The sequence below is a fragment of the Cervus canadensis genome, chromosome 15 (assembly GCF_019320065.1).
Source record: "Cervus canadensis isolate Bull #8, Minnesota chromosome 15, ASM1932006v1, whole genome shotgun sequence".
Taxonomy (NCBI): Eukaryota; Metazoa; Chordata; class Mammalia; order Artiodactyla; family Cervidae; genus Cervus; species Cervus canadensis.
Genome location: NC_057400.1, coordinates 71,261,475 through 71,283,031, shown reverse-complemented (window position 1 = coordinate 71,283,031; position 21,557 = coordinate 71,261,475). Strand labels below are relative to the sequence as shown.

At 41.5% G+C, this 21,557-nt stretch overlaps 1 protein-coding gene across 1 annotated transcript in view; it reads left to right on the top strand.

Moving 5' to 3' along the window:
- Window positions 1-21,557, top strand: part of FAM168B (family with sequence similarity 168 member B) — a 39,096-nt gene that overhangs the window by 5,009 nt on the left and 12,530 nt on the right. The window contains exons 2-3 of the mRNA XM_043487503.1: window positions 4,313-4,393; window positions 12,276-12,359. Of these exons, the coding sequence (XP_043343438.1) occupies window positions 4,324-4,393; window positions 12,276-12,359 (154 nt within the window). The 5' untranslated portion in view covers window positions 4,313-4,323. The remainder of the gene's footprint in view (window positions 1-4,312; window positions 4,394-12,275; window positions 12,360-21,557) is intronic.

Sequence of the window (21,557 nt, the reverse complement as noted above, 5' to 3'; positions counted from 1 at the left end):
CATGGAACAACAGACTGGTTCAAAATTGGGAAAGGAGTATGTCAAGGCTGTAATATTGTCATCCTGCTTATTTGATTTCTGTGCAGAATACATTATTTGAAATGCTGGCTTGGATGAAGCACAAGCTGGAATCAAGATTGCTGGGAGAAATGTCAACAATGTAAAAAAAAATGCAGATGATACAGCCCTAATGGCAGGAAGTGAAGAGAAACTAAAGAGCTTCTTGATGAGGGTAAAAGAAGAGGGTGAAAAAGCTGGCTTAAAACTCAACATTAAAAAAAACTAAGATTGTGGCATCTGGGAAAGCAGTGACAGATTTTACTCTCTTGGGCTCCAGAATCCCTGCAGACAGTGACTGCAGTCATGAAATTAAAAGACACTTCCTCTTTGGAAGGAAGCTAAGACAAACCTAGACAGTGTATTAAAAAGCAGAGATACCAGTTTGCCACAAAGGTCTGTATAGTCAAAGCTATGGTTTTTCCAGTAGTCATGTACAGATGTGAGAGTTGGACCATAAAGAAGACTGAGTGCCCGAGAATTGATGCTTTCAAATTGTGGTGCTGGAGAAGACTCTTGAGAGTCCCTTGGACTGCAAGGCCATCAGACCAGTCAATCCTAAAGAAAATCTACCCTGATTATTCATTGGAAGAATTTTAGCTGAAGCTCCGGTACTTTGGCCATCTGATGCAAAGAGCTGACTCATTGAAAAAGACCCTGATGCTGGGACAGATTGAAGGCAAAATGAGAAGGGGGCGACAAAGGATGAGATGGTTAGATAGCATCACCAACTCAGTGGACATGAATTTGAGCAAACTCTGGGAGATAACGAAGGACAGGGAAGCCTGGTGAGCTGCATTTCATGGGATTGCAGAGATTCGGACATGATTTAATCACTGAACAGCAATCATTAAGCATATATTCTAGCAGTTCTAAATTAGATTTTATACAATCATGTCAATTTCATGTTTATTGCTATGAAGATTCCCGTATTTTCTATTTGACAGTTCCTTTTATTAAAGAACATTCAGAGAATATGAACTATCTTTGGACAAGTGAGATGCAGGGGGCCAGGGCTGAATAAGCTATTTTCCCTGCCCTTGAGGCTCATCATCTTGGGGGAATCTCATCATTTGAACAAGTAACTTAAGAAGCTGTTACGGTATTGTTCATAGACCTTGTGCAAACCTTTTCATTGAAGTGGGAACTGCAACGTTTTCTTTCATTAATCCTGTTATTTTTTTACCTTTAAGTTTTAATTATAACTTCTTAATCACTTTAGGAAATAGTCTCTTGGGAAACATAAAAGCTTTTAGGAAATACAACTTCTGGGTAGTTTGGACATATGGTATTTAGAATTCGAGTGTAATTCTGTACATTTTTTAGTGGCAAATGTAGGGTGAGATTTTCTTAGTGGTTCAGACTGTAAGGTTGTGAAAGGGAAGCCTTTGTGGTATTCAGTGCTTTGAGCTGTCTGCAGTTCTTGGCTGTAATGAATAATTCTGTTACAAACATTCAGGTACAAGTTTTTGTGTGGATATGTGTTTTCACTTCTCTTGGTAACTCCTGTCTTTAACTGCTATGCTGCTCATCAGCTTCCTTGCCTACCAGTTGACATCTCCCGCACAGCCCCACATTTAAGGGTCTCCATGTGATAGTTCCAACCTAACCTGTGTCTCTGTAGTCATCTTTGTTGATTCACATGTAGCCCAAGCTCCAGACAAGCCCAGCTGCAAAGTGTCCCTAAGGTGCGTCTTGCATTTTCTAATTTCTGTGGCTTTTCAAGATCCTGCCTGTTGAGAGCCTATACCACCTTTGTAATTTACTTCTGACCATTCCTCTCCTCCTGCATTAAAGTTTTGCTCTTCCCAGTCAACCCTTACAACCCTGTATTCCTTTATGGCCCTTAACACTCCTTGGCCCCGAGTCGTCATTGTTTATGTCTTCTGACTTGCAGCCCTGCCTGTCCGTACAGTACCCACCACCTACATGTTACAGTTCAGAGTCCAGCTAATGTGCAGGCCCTTGGTCTAGCCACATTTCAAGTGTTCAGGTAGCTGTTAGTGACTGCTGCATGTGGACGGAGCAGACATTTCCATCTTCACAGAAAGTTCTGTGGGACCGCACTTTTCTAGGTGGTGAACTCAGAATAGGGACTGTGACTTGTCTTTTCTCCCTCTGTGGCCTCTGTGTAGTGCTTTACTTACTCAGTTAAGAAAAGGAAATTAGATCCTGGCACAGAAGAAACAGAGTATTGAAAAGTATTCACTTCTCTAGAAATGATAGTTGTGCCAGAGAAGTAGATGAAATATGTGAAAAATCTCCACATCTTATGTTGCAGATCCACCAAGAATGGGTTAAAAGTGCAAGCTAATGGGGATTGACAAGTTATCAATTTGTTTCTTCTTAAACTGTGATGTAAAATACAGTTGGTTTTCATGTCTTCTACTTATGCTTTGCTCTCCTTGTTTCCTTCTAATCTGTTCTGTAGATTTGCATTGTCCAGTATGGTAGCCTACAGCCAAACATGACTATTTAAATTTAGACTGAAGTTAAGTAAAAAATCGAATCTCATCCTAGCCACATTTTTCAGGCGCTGATTGTTTACTTGTATTTATAGCTAATGGATGCTATACTAGACAGCACAGATAGGGAACATCTTCATCCTTGTTCTTCTGGACAGCACTGATCTAGATTTCTGTCTTAGCTGTGGTTGTGGATGTCATGTCAAATTTTGTTCTGCCTTTTGGTTAGGAAGTTAAAAAATAAGACAGTTATTTAGGTAATGAATGTCCCAATCACTGATATCCCCAATTAGTTTCTATTTTAGAACTTACCGCACAGGCTAAGGACTTGACCAGGTGTACTTTTGTGTGTACTGAACTGCTTGGTTGTAACTATTCTAAGTCAGTAAGGTGAGGTAGAAATTTGGAGCGGTGTGTTTTTGTATCTTGCCTTTGCAGTGGAGTTTGATGCCGAGTGCTGTGAAGTGCATGTGACCTTTAGAAAGTCAGCAGGTGGTGGCACCTTTTTTTATGTGTCGTTGTCTTTGGTGCTAGACCTACTGCAAACAGGACTAAGTTCCAGTTTCCTGTCTACATTCTAGCTGAGGATGTGGTGGGGCAGGCAGACACTGGCAAATACATGTACACTTTATGCTTTTCTTTTTTTTTTTGGCCACACTACGTAGCTAGTGGAATATCAGTTCCTCAGCCAGGGATTGAACCTGGGTCGTGGCAGTGAAAGCGCAGAATTCTAATGGTGAGGTCACCAGAGAACTGCCTGTTTTTCTTTTTAAACAGACTTTATTTTTTTAGAGCAGTTTTGGTTTCAGAGCAAAACTGAGCAGAAAGTGCAGAGTTCCCATAACCACCCCTCCACCCCCGCCATTGCTGTTTTTATTTTTAAATTTAAGATCCCTTTAATCCTTACTACCTAGTAAGTCAGTGATTGACTTACTGGATAAGGAATACTGAATAGTCTTAATTAAACCCACACTTCAAGAATACATTGGGTGATAAAATTCAGAGGAAGGGATAAAATCATGGTTGTAGCTGTGCAGATTCTTGAACTTGTCAGGCAAAGAAGATTGTGAATTCTAGAACATTGACTGGGTTGGTAGAGTTGCAGTGCTGTAGCTAATTTGTCTCTTTTAGGAAATACACATATATTTTATTTATTTTTAGGACGTATATAATTTAACATAAGTTGTTTCAGAAGTAGAGAGAGGTGCAAGAAGAACGTTAAACCACTCCATCTAGAGGCAGTCACGGTTCATGCTTTATTCTCCCAGATTTTTTTCTGTCTATGCTGGAGGTGCACTTTGCCTGTATGTGTAGGTGCACATTTGGGATCATGTTGCATTAAAGTATTGTACTCCCTCCCCTTTTACCCAGTTATTGTTATATCATCCTGTGTTTTTAAACACTTAAAAAAAGCAGCTGCATGGTATTTCATGCGCTGGATAGATCTGGTTAAGACTGTTCTCTGTAATAAAGACGTTCAGATTATTTATAGGTTTATTTTTTTTTTAACTGTTTTGAAAAACAGGGGCATGGAGAACGCTTTTTTCCCTTAGCTTCTGAAGGACTCGAGAGTTATAAAGCAAAGCATACAGTGTCCTGGTGGGCACCCGTTAGGGCTTTGGCATTCCTTTTCTGTTCTCTGTTGGTTAGCAGCAGCATGGAGTGCCTTGTTTCTGCATTTCATAGCAGATTAGAGAAAGGCCTCTTGCTACCTGCTTTTTTGAGACTGGTGATGGAGAAAAACCTGAGAACAAAAGTGCTTGGCTAAATCACTTTTTTTCCCTTTTTAGTTCTTGAAATCATGAATCCTGTTTATAGCCCGGGTTCTTCTGGGGTACCCTATGCAAATGCCAAAGGAATTGGTTATCCAGGTAAGCATGTAAAATTTTGTTTCCGTTATTAAACTTTGAATACATGGTCCATTTCTATGTCTTTAAAAATGCTTTTGATGGACAGACCCAGCTCAAGTGGCTTAGATAAGGACGAAAATGTGTCAGTTCATGGAATTGAAAAATCAGGAGCTTGGGCTGGCTTTGGTCAGAGCCTGATCTGGCGGCTGCCAGGGTAGGGGCCAGGTCTGGTTTCTTCACTTCCTGTGCTCAGCTTCACTTCCTCAGTGTTGTCACGGTGTAGGCACAGGTCGCACTTCTCCCGATTGTGGTTGTGTGGCGCTCAGCCCCTCCCTTGGCTGTGAGTCTCTTCATCTGGCTCTGTGGGAAAGCCCCGTGGGATTTCTTCTCTTCATGCCAGCACTCTGGATCCGGAGGGGAGTCTACTGATGAATTTAGGCCTGAGCCACATTCTCCATCTCAGTGAAGCCTACTAGTCAAACATGGGCTGAAATAGGGTGAAGCAAAATTTGGGAGAATAGGAGTTGGTGGTCAAAAATAACAAATGGTTGCCCTAATTGAAAAGAATAATGTAATATTACAATTTTGGATTTAGATAATATGGTGGGACAGATACTTTTAAAACCCTGTTGCTCAAAACCCCTGAAAAATTGAAGAAACATTTCAAAAATGTTTCACTGAACTTTTGCAAGAAAGTAAGACATTTCTACAGCTAAGTATTAAGGTGACGTAAAAACCAGAGTATCTTGCCATTGAGTTGATCTGCCTACCCTAGGGGCATTTGTTCTTTGTGGGGTTTAGCAACCCTTTGGGGGAAGAAGTGAAGTCTCCGCTCTTGTAAGGCTGGGATTTGGAGTGGGACCCCTCATCAGTCTGATTCCTCCAGAGGGTGATACGCCCATAAGAGAGGTAAGTAGATCAATCCATACTGGTTCCATGGAGCAGTTCATTTCAGCTTGTGCTCTGGGAAGGAAGAAGTCTTTTTTAAGAATTTGTAACCATTCAAGGATGTTTGGGTTCTGCTTTGAATCACTTGTCCTTCCAAGGGGTCCATAAATTGAGAAACTAACAAAAAAATAGTCTCTGGGCTGCATTGTCCCCTGAAGCCCCTGACAGCAGCAGACGCAGAACTGTGTGAGGGCAGGTGTTCGCAGGCCAGGTCGGGCGGGCTTCCCACACGGTTCTGCCTGGTACGTCGCAATCCTTATAAACACCGTGATGTGCATCATGCCTGAGTCACCAGTCGTGATAGAGAGCAGGAGTAAAACGTCAGGTAGAAACCACATCAGACAAGCGTGCTGATAGGAACTGAAGATGCCAAAGAAAGAATCATAGCAAAAAGAACCAACTGGAACTGAAATGAAAAAAAAAAAAAAGAATTTGAACAAAATTCCAGTTAAACCGCAGGCAAAACACTGCTAAAGGAGGGACCAGCATGCAGCATAAGGAAGAGGGGAAGTAGACTGGTTAAGAAATAGAGGTGTTAGGGTGAGAAGTTTAGAGGAGAATTAAAAGCTCCAGAAGGACTAAGTAGAGAGACTAGAAGGAAAATAGTGACAGGATTTTCTAGAATTGGTAAAAGATAATTTAGTGGTAAGACCTCCTGTCTTTAACGTATTTGTACTAGTTTAAACAGAGTTCCAGATAATCTGCTGAGGAGAATCCTGTGTAGATCTGAAATCAGGGAATAGGTAAAACCTGATGGTGTTAGCATTACATGATAGACTATGTAATGAAATATTGATTGCCTGTCATATACCAGTACTGTGTACTTTTTTAGGGGTTTTTTGTTTTTGGTCTTTAAGTTAAATATAAAAGGAAACTTCTAAAATTTTAAATGTTTAAAATTTTATAATTGATTCTTATTTTATTCATTTCTTTATACCTGTCTCTTGCCTTTCTTTTAGTATCTTGGTCTCCTTGACTTTGATAAAACTCTCTGGATCAGCAAAAGTTCCGTATAGAAACTAGTAAGCCACTCCAGGTATTTTGCACGGAAATTGGAGTTAAACACAGCAAAATAATGTGCCTGTAGAAGTTTAAGGCTAGGATAACTTTAGTACCAAAAGCAAGACATCACAAGGAAAGAAAGTGCCTTTATACCATTTTATGCTTTTATACCATTCTATACTTTTATACTTTAATGAGACTTCCCGGGTGTCTCAGACGGTAAAGCGTCTGCCTACAATGCGGGAGACCTGGTTTCCATCCCTGGGTCGGGCAGATCCTCTGGAGAAGGAAGTGGCAACCCATTCCAGTATTCTTGCCTGGAAAATCCCCTGGATGGAAGAGCCTGGTAGGCTACAGTCCGTGGGGTCTCAAGAGTCAGACACGACTGAGTGACTTCACCTTACCTTACCTTATACTTTAATACGAGCAGATGGAGAGGTTTGTCCATAATTTTCTAAAATTTACATTTAATGGGAAAAAAGGAACATCTTCTAATTGTAGTTACTGATAGCTGACATACTGTCCTTCATACCTGTAGATTTTGGGTATCATGTCCTGGAACCTAGGATACTGAGGGATGACAATAATTGGGTTCATATACACCATCTTACTATTGTTTTCTAATTTATAGCTCCTGTAATTTGTTTTGTCCACTTTCTTTTTCTTCTTTTGGATTAACCAAATATTTTACATTAAATTTTTCCTTCTGTTAATTTTTGAAAAAATTACTATTTAGTGATGACTCTAACAATTACAACACATTTTGCTCCCTCTCTTCTTTTGTGTATCATTACTGTTTTTATTTTGTGCAGTCAACATTAACTCACATTATTATTTTCATTGCTTTCTGTATCTGTGTTTTTTGTTTGGGATCATTTTCCTTTTACTGGGATAAATCCCTTTAGTTTCCCCCTCTTACCTGACTCTTACTGCATGTCTGCTAGCAGTGAATTTTCTTTGTGAAAATGTTTTTATTTTGCTTTCATTTTTGAGCCTGTTTTTGATGAGTGTACTGGCTTTCTGTGACTGCTGTTAAAACCACAGAAATTGATTCTCTCACAGTTGTGGGAGCCAGAAGCCAAAATCCAGGTGTGACAGGGCCTCACAGGCTGTGGAAGCTGGAGGGGAGAATCCTTTCTTGCTTCTTAAAGTCTCTGGTGGCTTTCAGCATTCCTTGACATAGATTGCTTTGTGGACATGTCATTCCGGCTTCTGTTTTCATGGTTACATCATTTCCTTCTCATCTGTGTTTCATAGTGTGGACACTTGGGTTTAGGCCCCTACCACCTGTAATCTGTGATGAGTATCTTGAGATCCTTAGCTTATGTCTACAAAGAACCTTTTCCCAAATAAAATAGCATTTATAGGTTCCAGGGATTTGATGATATTTCTTCTGAGGAGTCTGAGGAGTTCCTTTTTTTTTTTTTTTCCTGCCACACTGAGTGTACAATTTTAGGTTGGCAGTTATTTTCTCTCAGCAGTTTAAAGGTAGTTAGTTATGTTGTCCTCTGGTTTCTGTCATTTTTGTTTCTTTGAAATTAGTATTTCCTTGCTGCTTTTAACGTATCTGTGTTTTTACTGTGAAATGACTAGATGTGATTTTATTTTGTGTTTATTTTGCTTAGTGCTCACGAGCTGTTTGACTTCAGCTTCATTTAAAAAATTTTTTTTATTTAGGCTGTGTCAGGTCTTAGTTGCAGCATGTGGGATCTTTAGTCACAGCATGCTGACTGCTAGGTGCAGCGTGTGGGATCTAGTTCTCTCACCCGGGATAGAACCTGGGCCCCCTGAATGGGGAGCACGGAATCTTAGCCGCTGGACCATCAGGGAAGGAAGGAATGGGAAGAAAAGAATATCTCCTTTGAAGTGAAGGTAGTTTTTCCAAAAGAGTAGGGTTTAGTCTCAATTTAAGGAGAACACTTTTAAATAGCTTGGACAGCTCAAAACTGCTATTTAGGGAACTGAAAACCAAGTAAGCCAAGAACAACATTAAAAAAAAAATTCTGGCAAAGCAGCAAGAGGATGAAAAGTTGGTTTTGCATAGTTTTCAACACAGAAGTAAGGGAAGAGGCACCTCTTCTCAAAAGGCTCTGAAAACATGTAGCATCAATGGGTAGTTGCAGGGGGCTGGGGTTTCTCTCTCAGAGGCTCCTAGGGCACTCACCCCTCTTTACCACTACATTCACCCTTTCTCCCTCCACTTCCACACCGAAGGGGCAACACTTCTTAGACTTGAGCCTGCAGGGACCATCTCTGCAGCCTAGATTGTCCCTGGGGCCTGGGGAGTTCTGCAACTGGAAGCCAGACTTGCAAGGCTGCCAGAGGTGCATCGGACCTGGAAAGAGCTGGATGGGGGCGACTGGAGCCTTAAAGCTCACCCGCCAAGGGGAAGAAGGAGCACATCTTTTTAGGGAGCAGGATCAGCCTGCTCCCTACCCCTTTGGTGATCAATATTCCCTTGATGAGACAGGGACCACTCCTGACTGTCCCCCTGGATTCTGCCCTAAGAGGCCTCTGGCACCTGTGACAGTGCGGGTCCCGACTTCTTCAGTCAACTGAGGCCAGCGCTTCAGGGGTCCCTCTGGTCCCATCTCAGTCCCCTCCTCCCTGGTACTTTATCTAAGAGAGGAAGGAGGACAGAGGGTCTTGGCTGAATCAAGGGTTCCACAAGCCTGTGGACCAGTTTCAATCCCTAGAGCCTGAGATTCAATTAAATATTACTGGAACCTACTGTAAGATAGGTAGTCTTCCCTGTAGCCCAGATGGGAAAGAATCTGCTTGCAATGCAGGAGACCAACTGGGTTGGATTCCTGGGTTGGAAAGATCCTCTGGAGAAGGGAATGGCAATCCACTCCAGTATGCTTGCCTGGAGAACCCCATGGGCAGAGAAGCCTGGTGGGCTACAGTCCGTGGCACAGAGTTGGACATGACTGAGTAGTCCACTGTTACTACCACTGTAAGGTCAGGAGACTAGGAGACTGAGTCTCACCCCCGTGGGTACAGCCCTGGGACCTTGCCCAGGGCAACCCCCCCCACTCCCCGCAACTTCAGGAGGAGGGTTGCTGCAGCTCCGCCAGGTCCTCTGCAGCTCCTGCTCCCAGATCCCCCTCTGGACTTTGCGGTTACAGTGGAGCAAGCCCGGGTGGGGGAGGGCAGGGGCAAGATGAGGGACCAAAGACTTAAACACTGTGCGCAGGTCTCCAGAACGGCTGCAGCAGCTCAGGGCAAGCCTGAGCTCTGGTTTTCAAAGTGAGAAATACAGAGTGATTTTAAAGACCACGTTGCAGTCTCTGGATCTGTGGTCTGTTATCTTTTTCACCCATATATGGTCCTGTGCCTTACCATCCCTAGTATTTTTTTCATGGAATGTAATACATGGTGTATTAAAAAGTAGAAGTGGTCCAGTTGCTGTCTCCCCCTGCCCCCCAATTTGAGGTATGATTGATAAGAAAAAATTGTATATATTTAGCTTGTACCGCATGGGTTTTTTTAAAGTGTATGTGATGATTTAATGTATGTATATGTTGTGAAATGACTACCACAACTGAGTTTCTCCAAATACCACCACACTGGGGATTAGAGTTTCAAAAAATAAGTTTTGGAGGGCACATTGACATTCAGCCATACCATGCCCCCAGGCCAACTGTGTCCATATATTCTAATTTCTCCTCTGTTACACAAAGGGTGTTGTACACTGAGATGGAATTAGGTGTGCAGACGTCACTGTTGTGGAGGACACTTGTGAAGGATCTGGTGGTGGAAGCAGCACTGGGGAGGGGGACTCAGGACTGTGGTCACGTGTGCAGCGTCAGCTGGCTCGGTGAGCCCTGCGGTGGCGTCGGCCGGGGAGGTCCCGGCAGGCAGAAGTGGCCCGAGAGTGTGCTGCTGCGGGGCGCTGTCAGCCTCCTTCCTCCTTGAGACTGAATAGGCTTCTGGAATGGAGGTGCAGGTGGTGGTGTACGCTTTGCTTTGTCAGCTTAATCATTGTTCCCTGTCAGTTCACAAAGTTTTGCCTTGTTCTTTGTGTTTTACGTAATACTGCTGCATACATCTCCCAAGTTGTGGGGTTTTCATAGTTTAATTCAGCCAGTTCTTTGGATGGATATGTTGTTTGAAGGATTTTGCTATTCCAGTAATACTGCAGTGGATTGTGTTTGTGGAAATGGAGCGAGTGCATGCAGATGTAATTTTTTTCCTGTTATTCTTTAAAAAAATTTTTTTTTAAATTTTATATTGGAATATAGTTGACTAGCATTGTGTTAGTTTCAGGTCTACAGCAAAGTGATTCAGTTATACATGTACATGTATCCTTTTCCAAAATCTTTTCCCATTTAGGTTATTACAGAATATGGAGCTGAGTTCTCTGTGCTATATAGTAGGTTCTTGTTGGTTATCTGTTTTACATATAGCAACAACTTTACTCTTGTTTACCATAAGTTCTTCTCTAAGTCTGTGAGTCTGTTTCTGTTCTGTAAATAAGTTCATTTATATTATTTTTTTTTTATTTCGCATGTAAGAGGTACCACATGATACTTGTCATTGTCTTGCTTCATTTGGTATGACGACTTCTGGGTCTGTCCATGTTGCTGCAAATGGCATTATTTCATTCTTTTAATGGCCGAATAATATTTCACAGTATATATACTACATCTTCTAATGCAAGTGTAATTTTAAAGGTGCTGCTGATTTCCCTTCTTCTGTAGGAAAAAAATCCCACTGCTTTGTATTCCTACCAGAAGTGTGAGAGTCTGTAGTCTCCCCCACAGCCTTGCCAGCAGTGTGTTGTCTGCTTTTGGATTTGCACCAGTCTGAAGTCAGAAGTGTGGTTGGCAGTTTTCTCTGTTCATGTCTTCTGTTGATTGCTTTTTCTCTTTTTTTTTAACTTTAAAAATTATTTGCATATTAAGTGTATTTTCCCGTTGTCTAAATAATTTGCAAGTATGTTTCTTGTGAAAAGCTGTCTTTTTTACTCAGCTAATGGTATTTTTTGCTATTCTGAAGGTTTTGTTTTCATGAGGTGATTAGGATTTGAGATCACTTCCAATTTCTTGCAAGAGAAGAATGTAATATTTAGCTTTCCAGCCCCTGTGTGCCAGCAGGAAGTAGAGTAGATGTTGGAGATAGTTCATGGTGCTTGCCAAGGGGCATTTCCAGGAGGACAGTTTTTTGGCCAGAACAGTGGGCAGGAACAGGAAGGGACAGTGGTTCTCAACCTTGTTGATTGGAGCCCTGCAAATTAGAATTTCCTGAAGGGATTATGGCTCCTCACAACTAGTTGTGTCATTAGTGAAGACTAGCAGATCTTGACTCTGTGCCCTGTAATGCCCCAGTGACTCGTAACTGGGTCCAGTTGAACTGTGAGGGTCCTAGAGCAGACAACTGAGGCCCCTCTGGTTTTGACTGAAATTTCTTTTGTGTTCACATGATTGATAAGTGGTTATAATTCAGTCATATTAAGGATCCCTCATTTGTATTAATAAAATTCAGGTTGCTTGCAAATGGATTGTGAGGTTGGATTTTTCCCAGTTCCATGTGTATACACACTTGTATATGGTTCAAGCCTCTTTAGTGCATGAAGCTCTTAGCACTCTTACTAATCTTGCTAAGTAATGAGCTATGTGAATAAACTCTATAGAGTAAAACTGCCAGAAATAGCATGAGTTTTTTTTACTTCACTTTGGGTTTCTGTTTTTCCTTCTTCATTTAATTCCGTTTCTGTCGAGTGTTTTCAGTCACAGAAAGCTGTAGGCATTCGCTCATGGGCTGGAACGGCGTGTTTGTGGCCGTGGCCCCTCACAGCCCTGAGGAAGGGGCCCTGGAGACGGCTTGCTGCTCACCCACACCACTGCTGGGCTCCTGACCTGAGTCCGGTAGGCGTGGCGAAGAAGGTGAGGGCAGGCAGGCCTCTGGGAGCTATGGTTCTAAAATTGCACTGTTCTTTATTTTTCTCCAGCTGGTTTCCCAGTGGGCTATGCAGCAGCAGCTCCTGCCTACTCCCCCAACATGTACCCTGGAGCGAATCCTACCTTCCAAGCAGGTATGCAAGCCCACATGTGCTGGGTGGTAAAAGTGTTTTGTTAATGTGACTGTGGGAGAGTGTAAAGGGGATGAATTTCAAGAAGAGTGGTTATAGAATTGGAATTTGGGGTTTGTATTGATTTCTTGGTTCATAGGATTAGGCTTCTTGATAAGTACAATAAAAACTTAATTCTTATTGCACTTAAAGCCTTGTATATTGCATTTTGGATGTCCTTCCACAACACAGAACTTCATTTCAGTCATAGCTTTGTACAAGTAACTATTTATGCCAGACTTTGTATGTATTTATGAAATAGTGTTGATTACTAGAAACTAAAGGTCATCTTGCCATGTTAATGGGTAGAATTTCCATGTTACTAACATTTTTAGAGATAACTGATCTCTCTCTAGCACTTTAGCACTTTGATTATGGTTTTAAAAGAAAGTCTTATTTTCTGTGTAAGATCCATAGGAATATTTTCAGATTTTAGAAATCAGTACAGTTGAAAGTGGAATTTGTTTGAATCTGGACCTTGTAAAGATAGTTTTTCTTAAATGGGACTTTCCTTTATGAGCCTTCATTTTGCTTTTGGTGCATTCCAGACTTTATTCACCCAGAGTGGACTTTATGATTCTGCTGCAACTGTGGTGGCCTACTCTCTGACCCAAAGGCTCAGCCTCATGAGTCTAGTGGGGTGCATCTTTGTCCCTTGGAACCTGTAGCCTCACAGAGTTAACTTGACAGAAGAGGAGAGAGCAGCAGTGTCCTTGTCCTGAGTTCTTGGTTTGATAGTCATAAGATTCTTCCTTCCTTCTGCCCATGTCTCCCACTCCAATCCCATTCTTACTGCCTTAGTTCGCATTGTAGCTCACACCCAAAGAAAGACCTTCTTGGCTTGGTCTTTTTGCTTCCAAGCTTTCTCTCCTTGACTTCGTGTTCCTTGGCCTTATACCAGAGTAATGTTTGCAGTATGATTTCCCGTGATTCTTAAGACACAGTGAAGCCTAGAGTCTCCAACTTAAAATTCCTAGGTCTTTGCCACACTGACCTGTTCTTTCCAAAAAAATATTTTTCTTTTGTTTTTGCATGGCTTTTATTCACACTCTGTCTCATACACCTGGACTAGAATACCTGCTACTTTGTGCCATCTTTTGGGATCTGTAAGGGAACATCCCTTCCCTGGGATAAAGCAGTATTTTTCCCTGTCACTATTCACTGTGTTCTTTAACAGCTAAATGGTGCTACTGTCTCCTTTTGTAAGACATCTCGTTTAACTTTCTAAAAACCACCTCTGAAGGTATGACTAACTCTCAGTAAGCTACATGTATTTAGAGGGTGCTCAATATGATGTATGGCATCCTTTCAGTTTCATGTGTCCACTCATTCCTCATCCCCAGAAGTTTTCTCCTGCCCCTGCGTGACCTTGCCTAGGCTCCAGGAAATAGCTCATCTGTTTTCCCTCACTGCAGATCACTTGTAGTTAATCTAAAATTTTGTATAAGGGAATCATATAAAATGTATTTTGGAGGGTGCTGGCTTTCATTGACAATTTTTGACATCCACGTTGTAGTTTATATCAGTAGTTCATTTCTTATTATTGTTCCATTGTACAGAAATACCACTAATTGTTTATTTGTTCACCAGTTGATGAACGTTTGGATTGTTTGCAGTTTGGGGCTGTCACAGATGAAACTGCTATGACTATTTGTGTACATTCTTTATATGAACATGAACTCTCATTTCTCTGAATAAGTGCCTCAGGCAGGCAGGTACATGTTTAACTGTGTAACACTGCCAGACTGCCTTCCAAAGGGGTTGTGACGTCGTATGTTGCCACCAGCAGTAGGGGAGAGTGCAAATTCGTCTACGTCTTTGCCAGTACTTGGTAGTCATCCTGTTTAATTCTAGACATGCTAGTGAGTGTGTAGTGATATGTTAATGCAGTTTTAACTTGAACTTATCTAATGACTAATGATGTTAAACCTTGTTTCATGTGCCTGTTTGACTTTGGTTAAATGTGTACATCTTTTTCTGCCTGTCTGTTTCTAAGTTTGTTTTCTTATTGGGTTTGAGAGTTCTTTAGCAGATATATGATTTGCAAATATTTTTTCATAGTCTGTGGCTCTTTTCAGCCTCAACATCATCTTTAAAAGAGAAGGAGGTTTAAAATTTAACTAAGTTCAGTTTATCATTTTGTTCTTTTATTGATCATGATTTTGGTATCATTTCTAAGACATCTTTGCCTAACGCAACATCACAACAGTTTTCTTCTAGAAGTTTTACAGTTTTAGATTTTACTTTTAGATATATGACCCATTTTAGGCTAACTTTTCTGTATGGTGGTAGGAATGAATTCAAGTTATGTTTTGTATAAGTACTAGTTTTTCTGCTGTATGTGATCGTGCATGCAGGCCTCCAGAAAGTGTCATTGTTCTAGAATTCTCCAGTGTAGCTCACTTGTAGTCATTTTCTCTATGGTACAAGTTAATGTAAAAATGTACTAAAAGCTTCCAGTTTTTTCTTATTCTTTTCCACAAAGAGCCTCAGGTTTATTTGAGGCTGGTCAGGCTGCTTTGCTTGGCCTGCAGAGGGAGTCTGGTGTGTAGGGGCTGGTGCTGCTGTCTGACTGCTTTCTCCTCATGCCAGCCTGCAGAGCAGCTGCCGTTCCTCTTCTTTCTTGTGGGGAGGTGGGTCCTTTCTTGCCTCTTTTCCAAGACTGCTCTCAAGCTGTCCTTCTAACCCAGAAGCTGGGGCCTGCAGGTGGGAGTTAGTGGGCCTGATGGGCAAGGTGGCTGCCGAGAGGACCTGCCTTGTTTGAGCGGGTGTCCCCTGCTGAGTGCTGGGTGGTTGTCGACTGCCACACTGCTGGCCCAGCATTGCCAGATCTTCAGATGGTTAGGAGATGCTGGGAATAAAGATGTGTGTAAAATTTGCAAAAAAAAAAAAAAAAAATGGTACTTTGAAAGTCCCAGCAGCGTCCCGTTGAGTGCTTTTAGCCACCTGACTGGAGTCTGAGCTACAGCTATGTCCCTGCTTTTTCTGAGATCCTCTCAGTATTTTTATAGCTTGAATTTTCAAATTTCCTTTTTTCTTATCTCTTAAGTCAAAATTTGTCACTGTAAAAAAAAGAAAATTTTCTCCATTTCTGCTGCTTTCTCAATCTTCTGGTTCTCTCACCACCAGATTTTCAGACAAAGCTGATGTGCAGCATATGGAGTGTGTATGTGTATGTGGCCTTTAAAGCACTTTTGCAGCCCTAACACTGTTTATGTCTTACTTCTTACAAGGGCGACATAGGGAGGGTTTAGAGAACCTTAACAATGAGAGGTCATGTCTTTTGCTGAAAGATTCCATTGCTCAGAATCTGGAGATGAGGGTGATATTAATTGCATTCTCATGAACAAGCATAGTAGGCCGACTACGTGTGCATCCGGAGAGGAGTGTCCGTTTTTGGAATCAGAACGATACATTGGAAGGAGTTCAGGCTGTTGTGTTAGCGAGATGCGGCGCAAATCCTGACTGGTCACTCCTGGGAAAGACGTGTCATTTTTGGCATTTATTTAATGCATCATTATGTCTCCTCAGCTCTGTTATTTGAGGATTCTAGCAGCAAACACGCGGTCGTACTCCCAAGGCACATTCAGGCACACATTCAGGATTCTTTTCTACTCCCATATACAGCCAGCAGTATCTGTAACTAACTTCATATAAGATGAAAACATTGCTAAAAGTGATGCAAAGGCTTCTGTGATTGCTTCCATGCATGGCTTGGTGGTGGATACATTAGGGAAACATGTTTGGAGGACAGTTTGGTAGTATAATAGAAAGAAGCTTAAAATTGAGATCAGTATGCAAATAGTTATGTAAGTGCAGATCTACCTAGTAAAGTAATGGGTTGATTAAACCGTTGGTTTATTTCAGTGTTTAACTGGTCTTACTATTTGTTTGAGAGGGATATTAAATAAGTGGAAAGGCTTTATGATATGCTGCCTTTTTTCTGTTTAAACTCAGATTTATGTCCATGAAGTAAGATCCCAGATTTGTTTAAAAATTAAGCTTCCCTTTGAACTTGTGGTTGATGTGGGGAAGGGATAGTTAGGGAGTTTGGATGGACATGTGCACATTGCTGTATTTAAAATGGATAGGGCTTCCCTGGTGACTCAGTGGTAGAGAATCCATCTGCCAGTGCAGGAGAACGTGGGTTCGATCCCTGATCTGGGAAGATCCCACCTGCTGTGAAGCAACCAAGCCTGTGCGCCGCAACTATTGAGCCTGTGCTCTGGAGCCTGGGAGCAGTAAATCCTGAGCCCGCATGTTGTAACTACTGAAGCCCAAGCGCCCTAGAGCCTGTGCTCTGCAGCAGGAGAAGCCACTGCGGTGAGAAGCCTGTGCCCTGCAACTGGAGAGTAGCTCCCACCCTCTCTCTGTTACTGTGACCGTGTCAGTGTCGCACACTGACTGTGGTGTCACACACCACTACTGTGGGTGTGTGGCTGTTTTCTTCTGCAATTGCTTTTTTCTTCCCTGGGCCTAGTGTCCTTTATTAGATTCTATAACTACCTAGTTAATTAAACCCTCAACTTCCGCCCAGGGGTGGAATCTCTTCGCAGCTTTTTAGGCCATGTAAGGTGTTTGTGTTTTCCCCTCTTGGTGATGTCTTTTTGAAACCTTCTCTCATCTTCTGGCCTTTGTGCTCTGGGGCTTACCCTGGGTCCTCCTCCTCCTCCATCATCCCAGGGAGTTCGCACCTCTTCCCTTCCACTTGATTCTTTGTCTACTTTTTTAGTTTATTCCTCGGTGTTAGTGGAGGATCTTTGTTCAGTAATCTCTCAAGAGAATATTGGAAAATCATAGTTTTGAGATTTTTCATGTCTGAAGACAATTTATTCTGCACTCACAGTTAATGGTTAGTATGTCTGGATATAGAATTCTAGGCTAACAGTTACTTCCCCTTAAAATTTTGGGAACATTGCTGAATTATTTGCCAGTTTTGTTGCTGCCATTGAGAATGTCATTATATATATATATATATGTATATTTTTGTGTGTGTGTGTGTGAGAATGTCATTTTTTTTTTTTTTTGTCATTATATTTTTTAAAAAAGTTTATTTATTGGCTGCACTAGGCCTTTGTTGCTGCACATGGGCATTGGGGGCTGCTCTTCATTGTGGTGCACAGGGTCCTCATTTCCGTGGCTGCTCTTGTGAAGCACAGGCTGCAGGGTGTGGCTTCAGCAGTTGCAGCATACGGACTCTAGGGCACAGGTTCGGTAGTGGCGTGTAGGCTTAGTTGCTCTGCGTGTGGGATCTTCCTGGACCAGAGATTGAACTCCTGTCCCCTGCATCGGCAGGTGGATTCTTAACCACTGGACCACCAGGAAGACCCAGTATCTTTCTGATGCTTGGCTGACTGAGCTGGGTTTGTCTCTGGTGCTCTGTCTCCGGGTTCTGAGATTTCATGATGCTATGTTTGATGCAGGTTTTTCCTCCTCACATGTTCTATATGTTTCTGAATTTCCATATTTCCTAAGTAAATGTCTTATTCTTGGAAAGTTAGTATATGAAATCTGTGTGGTATGCAGTACTTTGGTGGGGGAATGATCTGTTTCCGAGTAAAAAGCTCTGTCCCTTAGAGTTCGCAGTCTGCAAGCCATGGTCCTGTCTGTGCGTGAGTTCTGCCCAGAGAGAAGGTCGGCCTGTTGGTAGTGTTTCCTGAGAGTGAGGAGGAGCAAGGCTGTGATTGTCGGTGTGGTATCCTTATGAATGATCTCTAGGAAAGGAGCGTGTGGAAAGCTGTTACTGTTTTTGAAAGACCAAGCAATGAATGTATTTGGTTTTGTATTTTGAGTCGTTGGCACATCTAAAAATTACTTCACAAAGGCCTTTCTGTTATTGACATTATGAGATGTATATGTGTTTATTTGTATTTTTTAATTTTAAGTTTGTAAGACTCCTGTTGAGGTTGTTTGTTGTGACACAGTTAATCTAGTGCTCTATAAAAGAAAAAGGAATGTGTCTACACACAATTGGGTTTTAATTGAGAGGCATGTTTGCATCCCTTGAAATTGATTTGTCTCCAGTGTTGGATAAAAAGTGATGTAATATTTGTGCCCATACAAAAAACCAAAATCAATTTCTAGGTTTAGGACATAGTTCACAGTTATAAGAATAAGCAGTAGGATAATATATTGTTATTATAATTAGTAGAAATAGTGGGTGACTGTTTTTCCAATATACATAAAAGCTGGAAAAACTCCGTGAACATCGATAAATGGACTGTCAGGGTTCTACAGTTAAACTTTAAAATCAACTTTTAAAATTAAACATTTTACTCCGTCCATCCTGAAATGTGCCTTGTTTTTTCGTGTGTTTTGAAGTAAGCTGTGGACATTGATACACTTTCCCCCATTTATTTCAGCATGCATATTGTTTATATTTGTTAACAGTTCTTTTAGGTTTTGATTTTAGGTGAAATTTACACATATGAGATGTGCACATTTTAAGTACACTGTTAGTCATCTTTTATCTTCAGTAAATTGTACATATGAGGCAGATGTTAAAAAGGACACTTCAGGTGATTAAGAGATCTCAGTCCAGCTGGATGGACCTCTGCCACAGTAGGCCTCTAGCCTCTCTTTAAAAAAAAAAAAGCTTGACATCTTATGTTGGCCTACCGTTGACTGTGGTAAATAAAGGACTTCACCTTTTTTCAGTGGGTGTGGTGGGGCGAAGGAGTGCTTCTGAGTCAGAGGCTCAGACTCTGGAGGGGTGTGCACTTAGATCTTCCGAACTTTGCTTTATACTGTGTCCCTGAGGCTTGTTTAGGTGAACAGCTTCCTTTTTCTCTTCAGTCCAAGCTTCAGGCTCTTGCTGAAGTTAGCATAGTGACAGAATGGTCATGGACTTTCTTATTAGGAATGTTGAACTGTGACTGTTCAGTGTTGAATATTGAATGGTTTTTAGAGGCTCTTTTCTCCTGATTGTTCTTTCAGGTCATGGACGTGTTGCTTGTGCGTTTTCACTTACTCAAACAGTTTCTCCATTTTCTGTTCTTTTTATGAAATAGTTCATCCTATAGAGCTGTGCCTTTCTATAGAACGTTGGCTGTATGTATTGACCATTGGCATATTTTACCTTTATTTGCTTTTGTAGCTAATCAGATTAGATTGCTAAAGACCATGCTGTCCTAAATTAATGGCCTTCTTAAAGGCTCAGCAAGCTTTCGTGTTCATTTCTTAGTAGTGGTGGACCTCTGCTCGCTTCCTTCCTTGTCCCTTTAGCTCCTGCATGACTGTTGTTTCCTGGCACGTTTTCTTAGATCCTCTCTGAGCTGTGTGCCACAATCCGAAGGCATTATTTTTTTCACTTTATGTTCCTACAAAACATTTTCAAATATGCAGAATAATTGGGTGAACAGTATAGTGAATCCGTAATATCCAGCACTGAGATTCATCAGTTAACCATTTTGCCACGTGTGCTTTATCTACCGTGTGAAAGAGAGAGAGCGTGTGTGTTCTGAACAAGATCAGAGTTGGTCTTTCGGGCTTTTGTCCTTCTGTATGGCCCTTAACATAATGAAGACATTCCACTACATGACCACAATAATTATCATACTTAGATGCTGTAATTCTCTCAGTTATTGATAGCTCATATTTAAATTTGCCCAGCTGTCCCAAAAATTAAAAAAAAAAATTGGAAACAAGATCTATTCAAAATTTACATGTTGAATTTGTTTAAAAAGTTGAATTCATTATGTCTCATCTGTTTTAATCCATAAGTTTACATCACCTTTGTAAAACACTTTGAAAAACCTTTTATTGTGAAAATTTTCTAATACAAAAATACATAAGTACACAGCAGTATGATCCGCTTACCCACACCGTAACCTCAGCAGTTACAATATACCCAAGTACACAACAGTATGGGGTCCACCTGCCCATTCCCTGGCCATAGCAGTTAATAGCTTCTAGGTGTTTTTTTTTCCATCTGTATTCCCATCAGTTTCCCCTATGTTGTTTGAAGCCAGTCTCAAGACATCATGGTCGTCAGTTTTACAATATTATCTTTAAATGATGAATTTAAAATATGTATCACCACACCCAGAAAAATAACAGTAATTCTTGAATAATATCAAATACTACAGTCAGTATTTATATTTCCAGTTGTTACATCTATGTCATGGATATTTTTTAATTGTACAGTGAAGAAGGGGCACCTTGCTGGTTCTTTTCAACCTATGAAAACTGCTAGCCCCAGAGGTTCTGAATGTGATTTTCAAGTTTGAAGCCTTAGCACTTGTTCTCTAAATATGCAATTCTGTGACTATTTTGATTGACATTTTTATAAAAAACTGGTATCCTTTTGGTCAGATAGAAGTTTAGTGACTCCTGTGAAAGTGAAGTTGCTCAGTCGTGTCCGACTCTTTGTGACCCCATGGACAGTAGCCTGCACCAGGCTCCTCCATTCATGGGATTTTCTAGGCAAGAGTACTGGAGTGGGTTGCCATTTCCTTCTCCAGGGAATCTTCCTGACCCAGGGATCGAACCCAGGTCTGCCACTTTGTAGACTCCTGTGAGGGTCTGTTAATTCAGGCCATTGGGACCACGTTTAGCAGTGTTCTGTGAGTTATTAACTCAAGGATGTTGCTGCTGCATGGTTTTGAGAAATGGGAAGAGGAAGCTGTCCAGACATACTTTGCCTTCATTCACAGCCTTCCACTCTTGAGACCGCCTGCTCCTACTTTTGTCTGCCGTGTCAGTGCTGCTCTGTCAGCGTGCTCTTTCCCTGAAGGCAGCGCCTTGTCGTCGAGGGGGCTGGGCCTGCTCTGACCTCCTCTGATGGGTCCTTCTTGGCCCTGAGCATGGCGTCTGTTGTTGGTGGTGAATAGCCACTCTGCCGTGATAACAGTGCTTCCATCTGTGACTGGTCGCAAACGCGTCCACCAGGCGCCGCTGTCTCATTTCCTTCTCTGATTAGGAGCTGTTACTGAGCCGTCTTCTGGGAGTGTCAGTGCATGGTTGCTTGGTTAGAAGTTGGTGCCTTTTGTAATTACCGTTTTCTTAATAATTAAAGAAAATGTTTTGCCACCTTATTGTGGTATAATTGATGTACAGTTAAGTACACATATTTAAAGCTTCAGTGTGATGGATTTTTATATGTATATAATTGTGAAACCATCACTTTCCTTTTTTATCTCTCTTAAATGCTGCTAGGTGAGC